Genomic DNA, 17,335 nt, shown 5'->3' with positions numbered 1-17,335 from the left:
AAGGACCTGATACCCAGCATGAGCAAAACCAATGTAGTGTATAAAATCCCATGCAAGGACTGCACAAAACACTATATAGGACAAACAGGAAGACAGCTAACGATCCGCATCCATGAACATCAATTAGCCACGAAACGACACGACCAGCTATCCTTAGCCACACACGCAGATGACAGGCAACATGAATTCGACTGGGACAACACTACTATTATAGGACAAGCCAAACAGAGAACAGCCAGGGAATTCCTAGAGGCATGGCACTCATCCACAGATTCAATCAATAAGCACATTGACCTGGACCCAATATACCGACCACTGCAACGGACAGCTGGAACTGACAACTGGAAGCGGCAGATTCAAACCACTATAAATGCCGGAGAAACATCACAGAAGCGCTTCACAGGAGGCTTCCAAGCACTGAGGATGTCATCTAGACAGGGGGCGAAACGTCTGCAACACAAATTCCCAGCTCGGTGAACAGAACCACAACAACGAGCACCCCGAGCTACAAATCTTCTCACAGATTTAAATAGTCGTCTTTACAATCATGTAAAATTTCGATCTCCCTCTGCACAGGAGCTATTGTGGCGCTGTCATTTTAAATTAACACTGAGCAAGGAAGTCTTAGGACAAATGTCTTTAAGTGACGGGTTATGATGTGGTTCAGAACGAAAGTAGCTTTGGATTATACTGGCAAAGTGTTGTCATAGGCATGATAGACTAAATAACCACCTTATATGCTGTAAATCTCTCGTGCTTGTAACTGCACATTTGCTCCTCAAGACTGATGCAGTGAAGTCGGTCTCACACTGGAGCCTCGGGCATCACAGGCCGTGACAGCGATAGAGGTGTGCACATGTGAGCTGGTTGTCTAAAACTCAGAATCCGAAGGTGTGCCTGAAGCGATTCCTGCAGTGTGGATGATTAAATTATTGAAAATGTTGCTCGGGGTGGGGAACTAAGTCAGTCCTTGTTTTTCCTATGATTTAATGACTGGCAAGTTTAACCATCTCCAACAGGGCTGAATCCAAGAATAGATTATGCCATGAAGGAAGCAATGCACGGTATTTCAAAGATGAGTGCCAAAGATGTGGAGTGGAAAGATGCTGAACTGGCACGGAAACTTCAAGAGGAAGAGATTATGGTGAGCAGAAAAAAAGTGTCACAGAGTGAACTTTGCTGTTAATATAATGCTTGCTGACATTAATGACTCAATTATCTGTCTACAGTAGCGTCAGCCACTCACACAATCATCTCAGCAAATTTGCCGAGCTTGGTTTTCCCCGGTGCATTGCTCAGGGGGTAATGATCTCTCTGATGCACTATTAAACCTGAGACCTGTCTTAACTGGTTTCCTAATTTCCTTCAGCGAAGGAAACTGCTGGTCTTATGTGGACTGGCCGACATGTGACTCCAGACCCACAGCAATATGGTTGACTCTTAACTGCCCTGTGGGCATTTAGGGATGAGCGATGTTCCAACAAGCAGGCATTTCTCCCCAGTCTCCTGGCTTTACCCCCAATTGTCTTCATTGCAAATGAAGTCATCTTTCTCATACTGGCTTTAGGATCTTGCTGTGCACATATCTGCTGCCCCATTTCCCAACATTACAGTGATTCTACATCGAAGTTGCTTCATTGATTTTAATATACTTTATGAAATCCTTTTTCATGAGAAGGTACAAGTCCAAAAAATAACACATTAACATTAGGAGTTAATTTCCTGAGATTCTTTTAAGTTCTGTTAAAATTTGACTTTGTTTTAACTCTTGTAATAACCGTGTCTCTTCAAAACGAAGAGCAATATGCAAAAATCTCTGCTGATGACATTAAGTAAATGGAGCAGCATCTTTATCAGTCAGTTCAGTGAAAGCAGCTGAAGACTGTCCTGTGTAATTTCAGCATTTATTACCCATCCATACCTGCCTGTAACATCGTGATATTGGAATCACAAATCAATATAGGGCTGGCCGGTTCCCTTCCTTTAAAGACATTCTTTAACCAATTTGGTTTTCTCGCAATTTTTATGTTGCTTCTCTTAAATTCTCAAATTTATTGAATTGAATTCATGTAGTGTCCTTCATGATCACAAGATGTCTGAAATCATTTTGCATTCCATATAAATGCAGGTTTTGTTTCCTTGAATGTTTTTAAAATACTTCTATCTTGGAAACCGACTCTAAAAAAATTTAATTTCTCTTTAAAAAGTGATGCAGAAACTAAGAAGAGAACTTCCTACTGTCAGGCAATTTTTGATTGCTCTGTCTCTTTCACCCACTTGTGAAAATACTAGTTGTGGGGTTTAGCCACCCTCCCTTACTTTACCAGCATAATGTCCATGTTGGAGCCTGCACCATCCTTGTGCACAGCTGCTGTTCAGCTGGAATAATTGTTAAATACACCCACCCAGATATGTCCCCCACTCCCCATCTCTACCAAGTGTTTGAGGAGTTTTGTTGTGAATTTTTAAAATCATATAAAGTAGTACTGTCAATAAATTTTCCTTGGAAGATTAGTTGTCTGCAGATAATGCAGGTTTGAGAGAGCTGGTGGGGTATTGATAACATTACTGGACTAGAAATCCAGAAACTATAGCCTATTGCTCCAAGGAAAAGATTTCAGTTTCTTCTATGGCAGATAGTGCAATTTAAATTCAATTCATTAAATCCAGAATTGAAAACTCGTTTCAGTAACAATCAGTGATTGTCATTGAAATCCATCTGGTTCACTAATGTCCTTTAGGAAAAAAAAGTCATCCTTGCCTGGTCTGGTGACTCCAGACCCACAGCAACTGCCGTTGGCTTACTGGGATACTTCCATTCAGTTCAAGGGCATTTAGGGATGGGCAGCAACCTTGGCAATGTTGCCCTTATTCTAGCAAAGGGTAAGAAAAATGCCAGCTATGAACCAGTGCAGTCACCGAGCTGAAAGCCTGTTTCTTTTTTGCTTTGGTACAGGCTGTCAAAAGTTCCAAACGAGCAGCTCAGTTGGCACAAGATGAGGTAAGACTATCCTTCACAGTTATGCCAATCTTTGCCAGACACTGAGTGGTATAACTTTACATTCTTGTTCTGATTTGATTTTCTAGGGAAGAACTGTTTCCCAAGAGTTGTTTCTGAATGTTGTTTATTGCAGTGGACTCTGTCTCTCATGCTGAGAGAGATGTCACAATTAAGCTCGATGCGGTTGTGTAGCACTGGAATTAACGTTCAAATCCTTTGGCCACCACTTGCAGGAGATTGCCCGGTTACTAATGGAGGAAGAGAAGAAACACTCCCATAGGAAATCCAAGGAGAAAGATCCTACACGGAAAGGAGAGGAAGACAGGAGGAAGGGCTCATCAGAAAGCAGGAGGCATGATCAGGAAAAAAAGGTAGAGGTTGACAACAGTTTAATTTAAAAATGAGAATTCTAAACTAGGCAAGATTAGCTTCCAGGCAAACATGGGTACTGCAATGCTGGAGATTGGAGTCGAGAATCAAGTAGTGCTGGAAAAGCACAGCAGGTCAGGCAGCATCCAAGAAGCAGGAAAATCGACATTTCAGGCAAAAGCCTTTCATCAGGAATGAGGCTGAGAGCCTCAGCAGTGGAGCGATAAATGGGAGGGGGGGCGGGGGGGCTGGGGAGAAGGAAGCAGAGAGTGCAGTAGGTGGATGGAGGTGGGTTAAAGGTGATAGATTGGAGAGGAGAGTGGAGCGCATAGATGGGAAGGAAGATTGACAAGTGGGACAGGTCATGAGGAAGGTGCTGAGCTGGAAGGTTGGAGCTGGGGTAAGGTGGGGGGAGGGGAAATGAGGAAACTGGTGATGTCCACATTGATGCCATGGGGTTTAAGGGTTCCAAGGTGGAAGATGAGGCATTCTTCCTCCAGGCATCAGGTGGTAAGGGAGTGGCGATGGAGGAGGCCCAGGACGTGCATGTCCTCAGCAGAATGGGAGGGGGAGTTGAAATGTTCAGCCACAGGGTGGTGGGGTTGATTGGTGCAGATATCCCGGAGATGTTCTCTGAAGTGCTCTGCATGTAGGCGTCCAGTCTCCCCAATGTAGAGAAGACCGCATAGGGAGTTACGGATGCAGTAAATGACATGTGGATGTTCAAGTGAAGCTTTGATGGATGTGGAAGGCTCCTTTGGGGCCTTGGATGGAGGCGAGGGGGGAGGTGTGGGCACAGGTTTTGCAATTCCTGCAGTGGCAGGAGAGGGGAGGGTGCAGACCATGAAGATTAGCTTCTGGATTTTTCTTGTCAAGGAAAAGGTAAATAATTGTATAATGTTTTAGCATACTTGTGAGTACCTGACAATCTGAAGGTTACTTGTGCATGGAGAGCATTCCTCTCTTGAAATTATGTCATGTACACTCTGTGCATCCACATTTACAGGTTGACATAAACTGGTAGCCAGGACTTTGCTTTAAAATCTCATTCAAGGATTGCCCTCCCTTTAAATCAGTAATTCCACTGTATTATTCTGGCATAAGACTGTAAGGCGTTGGAGCAGAAATAGGTCCTTTGGATCGCTCCACCATTTGATGAGACATGTCACATTTTATTGTCGTTGAAGTCCTAAATTGAGGCTTGAAGTCAGGACCTGTTAACCAGACAGATTCCTGGGTTGGCAGGACTGACACACAAAGAGACGCTGAATTCGGCATAACTAAATTCAGTGTTTAGAAAATTGAGGGGACCTTTGTTGAAACCTATAAAACTCCAAGGACTAGACAGGATATATGCAGGAAGGATATCCCCAATGACTGGGGAGTTCAGAATCAGGAATCACAGTATTAGGATGCAGGGTTGGCCATTTAGGACTGAGCTAAGAATTCTCTGCCACAGAAAGTGGTTGAGGCCAGACATTGAATATTTCAAGAAGGAATTAAATATAGTTCTTAGGGCTAAAGGGATAAAAGGCTATGGGGAAAATGTGGGAACTGGGTATTGGGTTGGACGATCAGCCATAATCACAATGAATGATGGAGCAGGTTCAAAGGCTGAATGGCCTTAGTCCTATTTTCTATATCTAATGTAACCTCCAAGTCCAAAAAACCTCCCAGTTGCCTCTCAGTAAAGCTGTTCGACTCATCTATGATTCAGAAATAGATAATGTTCTGCAGCAGCCATTGATGTTTTTGCCTGGTCATTGCAATGACAGAATAAAGTCAGAATGGTTAATAGAAACTAGGAGCAGGCCATTCAGTATGATGATGGCTTATTTTCTATCTCAACATTATATTCCCTGTTTCTTCCTGTAGCCCTTGCTTCCTTTAAAATTGAGAAAATTATCTATCTCTTGAATTTGTTAAATGACTTGGTGTCCACAGCCTTCTGCAGTAAAGAATTCCACAGGTTCATGACCCGTTGACTGAAGAAATCGTTTTTCCTAAATGGTCAACCCCGTATCCTGAAACAGTGTCTCCTGATTCTATACTCCCTAACCATGGATAACATCCTCCCTATATCTACAGATTGTTCTGCTATAATGCAACCATTGGGTTCCTCTGTAACCTCATGCTATAGAAAATCACACTGTAGAAGATTGCTAATAGAAAATCACTATACCTATTCAGTAGAAAGTTCGCAATATCCAAACAAATGTCTGCAATTCATCAGTCGCGTTATAGCCAATTCATGCTGACAAAACGCGCATTATAGCAGAACAACTAGTAGTTGGTCTAGCCCTGTTAGAATTTCATACTTTCAATGAGATCCCTTCTCATCTTTCTAAACTCTCGTGAATGCAGGTCCAATCAAAACAGTCACTCCTAATAGGACAGTCTTGCCATTCCCTGTATCAGTGTAGTAAACCTCCATTGCACTCCCTCCATGGCAAGTATATCCTTCGTTAGGGAGATTAAAGCTGCACACAATACTCCAAGTGCAGACTCTCTAAGGCCCTCTATAACTACAGCAAGGCATCCCTATTTCTGAACTCCAGTCCTTCTGCAATGAAGACCAATATACTATTTGCCTCTCGAATTGCTTGCTACATCTTTCTGTCTGGTTTTATTGACTAGTGTACAATAATAACACCCAGATCACTTTGTACATCTGCACTTCCCAATATTTCACTACTTAAATAATACTCTCCCTTACCATTTCTCACACTAAAGTGAATAACTTTAGTCACATTGTGCTTCATTGGTCATGTGTTTGCTGACTCACTCATCTAAATAACTTTAAACATGCTCCTCACAACTCTCAATCCTGACCATTTTTGTGTCATCCACGAACCTGGAAATCTTGCACTTAGTTCCCTAATTCAAGTTATTTTTATATATCGGGAGTATTTGGGATCCAAGTAGTCATCCTTATGATACTTCACTAGTCACTGCCCACCACTTGAAAAACAACTCATTTATTCCCACTCTCTCTTTCCTATTTCGATCAATTCTCAATCCACGTGCTTTAACTTTGCCCACAAACCACTTATGAGGGACCTTATAAAGTCCTGTTGAAAAATCCAAATATACCATACCTACTTGTTCTTTCCTCTCTATTCAATTCTACGTGCTCAAAAAAAAACTCCTGACAATTTGTTCAGCATGATTTGTCTTTCACAAACCCATGCTGGCTTTGTCCAATTCTGTTACTGCTTTCCAAATGTTCTACTATCACGTGTTTTATGATAGACTCTAGCGTTTTCCCAATTCCTGATAGTGGGCTAACTGGTCTGTCATTTTGGTTTTTTTTCTCTCTCTCCCTTTTTTAAAATGTGAAGTTACATTTGCCACCATCCAATCTGTAGAAAAGGAAGGTGATTGCAAATGAATCCAGGATTTCCAAGGCCACTTATTTTTGTGCTCTGGTTTGTAGATAATCATGCCCTGATAATTCGTTAGCTTTAACCCTATTAATTTGCCTAGAGCTTTTTGTTATGACTACTGCTTTTCTCAATTCCATCCTCTCAGTAGGTCCTTGGTCCCCTCATATTTGTTCAGAAAGAGTCAAAGTATGTGTTCAATTCTTCTGCCATATCTTTGTTGCCCGTTGTAACTTCTCCAGCTTCCAACAGTAAAGGAGCCACATTTGTTATAAGCAAATTACTGCGGATGCTGGAATCTGAAACCAAAGAGAAAATACTGGAAAATCTCAGCACATTTGTCTTTACTAATCCTTTTGCTTCATATATTTATATAAACTTTTAAGGTCAGTTTCTATGCTAACTACAATTTTACTCCCTGAATCTATTTTTCTCTTTTTGATCAAACATTTTGTCCTTTTTGGCTGAATTCTAAAGTGTTCCCAATTCTCAGACTTGTTGTTTTTTCTGGCAACTTTATGTCTCCTCTTTGGATCTTATACTCTCCCTAATTTCTTTTGTAATCCATAGATGAGCCACCTATTTATGCTCCAGTGAATGTCATTAAATAATGAACCGCTACCTATTCACCGTGAATCCCTTTAGTAAGATTCCCCATACCATCCTTGCCAATTCGTGCCTAATATCCTCATAGTTCCTTTCATTTGGATTCAGGACCCTAGTTTCAGATTTGACTATTTCATTCTCAGTCTTAAGGAAGAATTCTATCATATTATGACCATTCTACCCAAGAGACCCCACACAATATTGTTAATGCATCCTTTATAATTGCACAGTACTCACTCTAGGATAGCCTGTCTTTTGATTTGGTTCCTCAAGGAATTTGTCTACACAACCATCATGTACACATATTCTAGATTACTAGATTACTTACAGTGTGGAAACAGGCCCTTCGGCCCAACAAGTCCACACCAACCCTCCAAAGAGCAACCCACCCAGATCCATTCCCCTACATTTACCTCTTCACCTAACACTACGGGTAATTTCGCATAGCCAAGTCACCTTACCTGCACATTTTTGGAGTGTGGGAGGAAACCGAAGCACCCGGAGGAAACCCACGCATACACTGGGAGAATGTGCAAACTCCACACAGACAGTTGCCTGAGGTGGGTATTGAACCCAGGTCTCTGGCGCTGTGAGGCAGTAGTGCTAACCATTCCAGGAAATCCTCCAATACCATTGCTAGTTTTGTGTATCCAATCTATTTGTAAAATTAAAATCACAGTTGATTGCAGTTGTACCCTTATTGCATGCTCTAATTTCTATGATGTGGAGGTACTGGTGCAAGACTGAGTTGGAAAAGGTCAAAATCACATGACACCAGGTTATAGTCCAACAGGTTTATTTGAAAACACAAGTTTTCAGAGCACTGCTCCTTCATTAGATGGTAGGGAGAGACTAAAACCTTTGACAACTTATAAGGAAAGATCAGACTTTGACTCTGAAGTGCTTTGGGTTATCCGGAGACAAGGTAGAAGTCTGTGAAGATACAAATATTTTTCTTTATTTCTGACGTATGTGAAATTTGGTTTCTGTTGTCCAGATTGCCATCATGTTTTAGTGTCTAGAACAGATGCACAGGTAAGCATCAATGGTATAATCTAGCAATTGAACCCCATCATTTACAATGAAGTAATAACAGGTTTGTCTTGTTGTGTCACCAGGCAACAGAGTATTGTGAAAACCTGTTTTCTCAATAACAGCTATCTCAAGCAATAGTTTTGAGACTCGAATTTGACCTGAAGCTTCAGTTGATTGCAGTAAACTGGTTGAACTTCAATCTTGTGGCCGTAACAGGAATGTTCTTTAATGAGATAATGCAGCCAAACTTGCACAGTTCTTTTCTCGGTGTTTCACTTAATCTTCGCCTTAGTGCGGAGCTCTTGGCAGTAGCACGATTGACTCAGAAACAGCACTTCAGCTGTTGAATTAGTCCTGCTTGAATTAGAAACAAAAGCAAAGTACTATGACAATTTTAAGTAAAAACAGAAAATGCTGGAAGTACTCAGCAGATCAGATAGCATCTGTGCAGAGAAACGGAGTTAACCTTTCAGGTTGATGGACCGCCTATTACTCCTCTATTCGGTCACCAAACTCTGTCCGTCTCTCAACTCATCTGTTAGTGAAAGCCTCATTCATTGCAGCCTTTCAACTTGATTTTTGCAATGCACGACTGGCTAGCTTGTCACTCCATACTCATTGTATACGAAGACTCAGCTTCCCCGATCTGAACCCGCACAAATCTTGTTCCTTTCTCACCCCTGTCCTTACTGACCTCAATTGACTTCAATTAGCACATATTGATTTAAAAATTCTTGACTTGTCTCCAAAATTCTCTCTGGCCTCAGTTCCTCTATCTCTCTGAGCTGTTCTACGGTCTCCTAAGATATCTACTTTGTTCCAATTCCAACCCTGTGAGAATCCATAGCTCCACCAATTATGAGCTCAACCTGAGCCTTCTTAACCTTTTACTCTTCTTGCAAAAGAATACTTTTAGCCATGAAAGCTAACATTGCTCTATATGGGGCAGTGTCAAAACTTGCTTAATGATGCTCCTATGAAGCACTTTGGAGCAGTTTATGTTTAAAAAAAGTGTCATTGGTGGGTCTGATAGATTTAGACATCCCATATATCAATATCAAACACATTTGAGTAAGTAGGAACACAACTTAGATATCGAGAGGCTCAAGCAGAGGCAAAGAGTGGGGGAGTTGAGAATTGAGTAGCTTTTTCAAGAGCAAAAATGTGCATGCTGGGCCAAATCACTTTTGGTGCTTGTTCTCTTGGGGAAGAAGAAAGGAGGAGACTTGGTCAAGTTATTTACATCATGAAGGACTGGTTAGCGAGGTTAGATCACATGGAATATAGGGAGAACTACCCATTTGGATTCAGAACTAGCTCAAAGGTAGAAGACAGAGGGTGGTGGTAGAGGGTTATTTTTCAGACTGAAGCCTGTGACCAGTGGAGTGCCACAAGGATCGGTGCTGAGTCCAGTCCTTTTCGTTATTTACATAAATGATTTGGATGTGAGCATAAGAGGTACAGCTAGTAAGTTTGTAGATGATCCCAGAATTGGAGGTGTAGTGGACAGCGAACAATGGGATCTTGATCAGATGGGCCAATGGGATGAGGAGTGGCAGATGGAGTTTAATTTAGATAAATGCGAGGTGCTGCATTTTGGGAGAGCAAATCTTAGCAGGACTTATACACTTAATGAGAAGGTCCTAGGGAGTGTTGCTGAACAAAGAGACCTTGGAGTGCAGGTTCATAGCTCCTTGAAAGTGGAGTCACAGGTAGATAGGATAGTGAAGAAGGTGTTTGGTATGCTTTCCTTTATTGGTCAGAGTATTGAGTACAGGAGTTGGGAGGTCATGTTGCAGCTGTACAGGACATTGGTTAGGTCACTTTTGGAATGTTGCATGTAATTCTGCTCTCCTTAATATTGAGAGGATGTTGTGAAACTTGAAAGGGTTCAGAAAAAATTTACAAGGATGTTGCCAGGGTTGGAGATTTGAGCTATAGGGAGAGGTTGAATAGGCTCGGGCTGTTTTCCCTGGACCGTCGGAGGCTGAGGGGTGACCTAATAGATGATTATAAAATCGTGAGGGGCATGGATAGGGTAGATGGAGAAGGTCTTTTTCTGAGGTGGGCGAGTCCAGAACTAGAGGGCATAAAAGATACGAAAGAAACCTGAGGGGCAATGTTTTCACGCAGAGGGTGGTGCGTGTATGGAATGGGCTGCCAAAGGAAGTGGTGGAGGCTGGTACAATTGCAACATTTAAGAGGCATCGGGATAGGTGTATGAATAGGAAGGGTTTGGAGGGATATGGGCCGGGTGATGGCAGGTGGGATTAGATTGGGTTGGGATATCTGGTCAGCATGGATGAGTTAGACCAAAGCGTCTGTTTCCGTGCTGTACATCTCTATGACTCTAATCAGTAAAAGAATAAAGGGTCATGAAGAAAAGGGAAGAAAATGGAGTTGAGGGTGATCATATCAGCCATGATCTCACTAAATGATGGAGCAGACTCAAAGAGGTGAATGGCCGAGTTCTTCTTGTATGTCTTATGGTCTTATGAATAAAATGTAGGAGCTTCTGAAGTCTGTTTTTCTGTTCGAGCATATGTGGTCATATCGTTAATCCTGCACAGTAGTCTCTGAAGTCTTACAGACACAGCTTGCTCCGGGCATGCAATCTTATTGGAAAATTGTGATTATCCTTCCTTTCTCTTTCATGCACAGGAGGTCAGTGAGTACTTCAGGTCCAAGCCTCGGGATGGGTCAGAACAACTGATTGGGAAATCTGAAAGACCAGTAAGGTATGTCTTATTGTAGTCTCTCTCATCTCTGTAACCAAACTTTCCCAAATGTTCCAAGGGTCCTCTTGGGGTTTCCTGATTTAGGGGAGCTTGAATATGCAAATCTGTAAAGTGAACCGTGGGTAATTCCATGTTTTCTTTCCAAAAAGTATCACATTCTAACACAATCGATCACCAGGGCACTTTGTTCCCTACCCAAGATGCATTTTTGTTGCTTTCCACTATTTCTAGATTAGGGATCTCTTTCACTCTGTACAGAGCCAGGATGGGAGTTTGGTTTTAGCTGGTTTGTATGACTCATCATTGTGTGCCCTTGATCCATCGAGGGAAGCCTTTGTATGATGTTTGTATATGTAAATGCTCATTAATATATCACAAATCTTTTTTAATTACCTGGGTTTGTCCAGCTTCATGTACACCAGCTATGTGGGAAGCATCTTACTCATTTATTTATTCATTTCCAGGATATGGGATTTACTGGCTGGCCAGCATTTATTACCCTGTCCTTAGTTGCCCTTGAGAAGGTGGCAGTGAGCTGTCTGAGCTGCCTTCTTGAACTGCTGCAGTCCACCTGCTGTTGGTTGACCAACAATGCAATTAGGAAGGGAATTCCAGGGTGTTGACCTAGTCACAGTGAAAAAAACGGCAATATATTTCCCAGGTTAGGTGGTTAATGGCTTGGATGGGAACTTGCAGGTGTTGGTGTTCCCATATATCTGCTGCCCTTGTCCTTCTGGGTGGAAGTGGTAATGGATTTGGAAAGTGCTGTCTGAGGATCTTTGGTGAATTTCTGCAGTGCACCTTGTTGATAGTAAATGCTGCCAGGTGGGCATCACTGAGCATTAGTGGTGGAGGGAGTGGATGCTTGTGAATGTAGCGCCCATCAAGCAGGTCGCTTTGTCCTGAATGGTCTAAAGATTCTTGAGTGTTGTTGGGGATTCTCTTATCCAGGCAAGTGGAAGTATTCCATCCTGATGTGCACCTTGTAGATGGTGTACAGGCTCTGGAAGTCAGGAGGTAAATTACTTGCTACAGTATTAGCCTCTGATGAGTTGTCACCATTGTATTTATATGGCATGTCCAGTTGAACTTTGATCAATGGTAACCCTCATGATGTTGATAGTGGGGAATTCAGTGATGGTAACACCACTGAATGCCAAGGGGCGATTGTTAGGTTGCCTCTTATTGGTGATGGTCATACCTGGCATTTGTGCCACTTATCACTTACTTTTCACTTATCAGCCCAAGCCTTGATGTTGTCCTAATCTTGTTGCATTTGAACATGGACTTCTTCAGTATCTGAGAAATTATGAATGATGCTAAACATTGTATACTCATCGGCAAACATCCCCACTTCTGACCTTATGATAGAGGAAAGGTCATTGATGAAGCTGCTGAAGGTGGTTAGGCTGAGGACACTACCCTGAAGAACTGCTGCAGAGTTTACTGGAGCTGAGATGACTGATGTCCAACAACCATGATCATCTTCCTATGCGTCAGATACGACTCCAACCAACGGAAGGTTTGCCCCCTGATACCCATTGATTCCACCTTTGCTAGGGCTCCTAGATGCCACACTGCCGAATGCAGCCTTGATATCAAGGCTGTCATTCTCACTGCTCCTCAGGAATTGAGCTCTTTTGTCCACTTTGAACCAATGTTGTAATGAGGTCAGGAACTGAGTGGCCCTGGCAGAATCCAAACTGGGCATCACTGAGCAGGTTATTACTGAGCAGTTGCTGCTTGAGAACACTGTTGATGATACCGACTGTCACTTGCCTGCTAATTGAGAGTAGACTGATGGAGTGAGCAGTAATTGTCCGGGTTTTGTCCTGTTTTTTGTTTACAGGACATACCTGGGCAATTTTCCACACTCTGGTAGAAACTGGTGTTGTAAATGTACTGGTACAGTTTGGCTAGCGGAGCAGAAAAATTCTGGAAGACAAGTCTTCAGTACTATTGCCGGAATGTTGTTAGGCAGGGAATTCCAGGAAATTGACCCAGCAACACTAAGGAAACATCCCAGTCAGAATGGTAAGTGGCTTGGAGGGGAACTTGCAGATGATGGTGTTCCTGTGTATCTGCTGCCCTTGTCCTTCTAGATGAAAGTGGTCATGGGTTTTGAAGGTGCTGTCATAGGATCTTTAGTGAACTTCTACAGTGCAGCTGTAGGTAGTACACAGTGCTGCTTCTGAACATCGGTGGTAGAGGGAGAGGATACTTGTGGATGTGGTTCCAGTCAAGGGCTGCTTTGTTCTGGATGGTATCACACTTCTTGAGTCTTGTTGAGCAGCATTCTTCCAGGAAAGTGGGAAGTATTCCATCACACTGCTGACTTGTGTCTTGTTGATGGTGGACCAACCTTGGGGAGTCAGGAGATGATGTAATCATCGCAGTATTCCTAGCCTCTGATCTGCAGTTGTCGCCATTGTAATTATATGGCAAATCCAGTTGAGGTTCTGGTCAATGGTTAGGCTCAGGCTGTTGATATTGAGGGTTTCAGTGATGCCAACGCCATTGAAGGTCAAGGGGCTATGGTTAGATTATCTGTTGTTGGAGATGGTCATTGCATGGCACGTGTGTTGCATAAATGTTACTTGTCATTTGTTAGCTTAAACCTAGATGTTGCCTAGCTCTTATTCCAGTATCTGTGGACTGTTTCAATATCTGAGGAGTGCTGAATGCTGCAGAATATTGTACAATCATTCTGTCCTTACGATGGAGGGAAGGGCATTAATGAAACAGCTGAAAATGGTTTGGTCTTGGCCAGCACCCTGAGGAACTCCTGCAGAGGTATCTTGGACCTGGATGACCGACTTTCAATAACCGCAACCATCTCCTACATGCAAGGTATAACTCCAACTATTGGAGAGTGTTTCCCCGATTCCCATTAATTCCAGTTTTGCTGGGTTTCCATAATGCCATACTCTGGCAAATGCAGCCTTGATAGAGTGACATCTCACACCTCTGGAATTCAGCCATTTTGTCCACGTTTGAATCAAAGCTGAATGAGGTCAGGAACTGATTGGCCCTGGCAGAACGCAAACTGGGCTTCATTGCAGATGTTCCTGTTGAGCAAGTAATGCTTGATAGCACCAATGAAGACCATTTCCATCACTTTACGTTGATAATCAAAAATCGACTGATGGGGCAATAATTGGCCATTTTGCGATTGTCCAGCTTTTTGTGTACAGGACATACCAGGGCAATTTTCCACACTGTAGATGCCTGTGTGTAACAGTACTGGAACAATTGGCAATAGGTGTGGCAAGCTTGAGAGCTACTGCCAGAATTTTGTCAGACTGTGTAGCCAATGCAGTATCCACTACCTAAAATCAATTATTGATATTAAGTGGAGTGAGTCGAGAGTGCGGTGCTGGAAAAGCACAGCAGATCAGGCAGCATCCGAGGAGCAGGAGAATCCTGCTCTCGACTCTAATCTCCAGAATCTGCAGTCCTCACTTTCGCCTTTCAAGTGGAGTGATTTGAATTGGCTGAAGACTGGCATCTGTGATGTCGGGGACCACTGGAGAAGGCAGAGATTGACCAGTCGGCACTTTTGGCTGAAGATTGTTGCGAATGTTGCAGCCTCATCTTTTGCACTGGCAGGCTGGTTCTCCCATCATTAAGGGAGGTAACATTTGTAGAACCACCTCCTCCAGTGAGCTGTTTGACCAACTGGATGTGGCAGGACTGCAGAGCTTTGGTCTAATCCGTTGGTTGGGATCACTCAGTTCGGTCTCTGGCATGCTGTTTTGTAGCTTTGCCCAACTGACACCTCACTTTTGGAATGCATGGTGCTGCTTCTGGCATGCCATCCTGCACTTTTAATCGAACCAGATTTGATTTCCAGCTTTTATGGAAGTAGTAGACTGGAATATGCCACAATATGATAAATTGTGGGCCCTGAGGTTGAAGATTGCATTGGAGTATGATTCTGCTGCTATTGATGGCCCATATTGCTTAGCCTTGAGTTGTTAGATATATTTAAAGTCTGTCCATTTAGTATGATCATAATGCCACACAGCCACAATGTAAGGTATTATCATTGTGAAGGGGGACTTTGTTCCACATGGACTGTGCGGTGGTCATTCTTGCTGATGCTGTACCTGTGGGACCCAGATTTGAGTCCTGGCACGACACATGATGGAATTTGAATTCAATGATAAACAACGTGGAATAGAGTGTAATGATGACCATGAATTTATTGTTGATTGTTGGAAAACCCCATCTGGTTCACTGCTGTATTTTAGGGAAGAAAACATTGATCCTTACCTGCTCTGAATTACACTTGGCTCCTGACCCACAGCAATATGTTTGACTCTTAACTGCTCTCTGAGCTGGGCAATAAATGCTGTCCTAGCCAGCGACACCCTCATCCTGTGAATGAATTAAAAATAACTACACTAATCCCACTTTCCAACACTTGGGCTATAGCGTTGAATGTTTTAAAGGTTGTGAGATTTGCCACCTCATCTACTTCCTAGGCAATACATTCAAGATTCCCACTACTCCCTGGGTGAAAGCTTCGCCTGGAGGCCCACTGAAGATGTTACCTACTATGGTGACGAAACCTCTGGAAATGAACCTTCCAGCTCAGCGAGCAAACCTACATCCAGAACCTCAACCTGAGCTACAAATCTTCGCAAAACTAGTGGCATGTTCGGCTATTTCAGAGAGCAGTTGAGATCAGCCACATTGCTGTGGGTCTGGAGTTATGTGCAGGCTGGACCAGATAAGGATGGCAGGATTACTTTTCTGGAGGACATTAATGAACCCAGTATGTTTTTCTGACAGTCAACAGTCTTAATTTTAGTCATTTATTGAGTTCAAATTCCACCATCTGCTGTGACAGGATTCAAACCTGGATCCTTAGAACATTACCTGTGTTTCTGGATCAATAATCTAGCGCTAGACCACTAGATCAACACCTCTCCCACAGTGTCATATTCTTCTTCTGTGTGGTTTTGGTCACTGACATTATCCAGAGTCACTCCTAGGTCATCTATGTTATCCAATCTGTTGGACAAGGACCTATCACCTGATGGAGTCAAGGAAATTTTCCAAAACACTTCTCTAACTGTCTGGATTTTCATTTTTTTGTCCTTTTTTTTGCTTTGGAATATATATTCCCAATGCAGGAGATGGACGTTGCCATTAGGGACCACCATGATCCATCTCTGCTGACACGTTTGCAACTATGACATCATGACAGCTCTCAATAGAAATTAAAACCATCCAACGTCTCTTTAAAATATTTCTGATGCAAAGAAATTGTCATTCTAGTAGTCTCTGTCAATGATTCAAACACGTAATGATTTTCACCTGTCTCCTATGACGAAAGTGGTTTCATTTGGTAATTGAAAGCAAAATATATTGTGGCTGCCAAATTATTTTGTATTTTGAAGATATGCTGAACAGTCAGGTTGTAAGTATCTGAAGGGAGTTTTTGATGTAATATTTTTTCACACAACATGGATCACAGGCCCTTTTCATTACCCATTCTTCCTAGAACTATTTCTCTAAAAAATACTTGTGTTTCTTTTGTCTGTGAATTTAGTTACATTGTTTTATGTGCACAGCATTTTAATGCTGGATGCTCAATAGTAACATTCTGAGTCTGTGCATGTGTGCACAGTATTCCTTCGAGCAAAGGTTTTTTTTTGTAAACAGTCTTTTAGCTTTTTCTAGGAGATTACACAGCTTGCAGGAGGCAGAATGTTATAATTTGTGCATCCTGTAATGTTCCCCCGTCCCCACTTCATTTAAAACCTGGGATGGAAAATCACTGGTCAAAAGGATCTCATACTCTTCAGTGCCATTCTTTTACTCTGTTATTTTGCTGATAATTCTCTTTCCTTGGTCTAATAGTACTTTTCTTTAAATTCCCAAAATGCTATGGCCATCATGAACTGTAAATATTGATACAAAGTGCTTGTTCAATGTGTCCTTATTTCCTTACTTTAATTAACACTATTACTGTTTATAATTTTCAAGGGCTCATACTACTCCGTATCACTCTCTTCTTTTTACCTGATATAATTGTTTAAAATATATGTTGTTTATGATATCCTTTGCAAGATGCTTTTTCATATTTTTACAGCTGTTACTGTAGTTACATAATTGCCTTTTTTTGTTATTTTATATCTCTTCTACTTGCTAGGATCTGTGTTGCATTTTGAAGTTGCATGAGTTATCTTTTG

General features: G+C 42.2%; 1 protein-coding gene across 1 annotated transcript in view; it reads left to right on the top strand.

Moving 5' to 3' along the window:
- LOC122556099 (coiled-coil domain-containing protein 50-like) overlaps window positions 1–17,335 on the top strand; it is a 55,531-nt gene that overhangs the window by 31,807 nt on the left and 6,389 nt on the right. The window contains exons 7-10 of the mRNA XM_043702560.1: window positions 1,020–1,144; window positions 2,957–3,001; window positions 3,235–3,372; window positions 11,056–11,132. Coding sequence (XP_043558495.1) covers window positions 1,020–1,144; window positions 2,957–3,001; window positions 3,235–3,372; window positions 11,056–11,132 — 385 coding nt within the window. The remainder of the gene's footprint in view (window positions 1–1,019; window positions 1,145–2,956; window positions 3,002–3,234; window positions 3,373–11,055; window positions 11,133–17,335) is intronic.

Source organism: Chiloscyllium plagiosum, chromosome 13 (genome assembly GCF_004010195.1).
Source record: "Chiloscyllium plagiosum isolate BGI_BamShark_2017 chromosome 13, ASM401019v2, whole genome shotgun sequence".
Taxonomy (NCBI): domain Eukaryota; kingdom Metazoa; phylum Chordata; class Chondrichthyes; order Orectolobiformes; family Hemiscylliidae; genus Chiloscyllium; species Chiloscyllium plagiosum.
The sequence above is the reverse complement of the archived record's forward strand: the minus strand, read 5'-3'. Positions and strand labels throughout refer to the sequence as shown.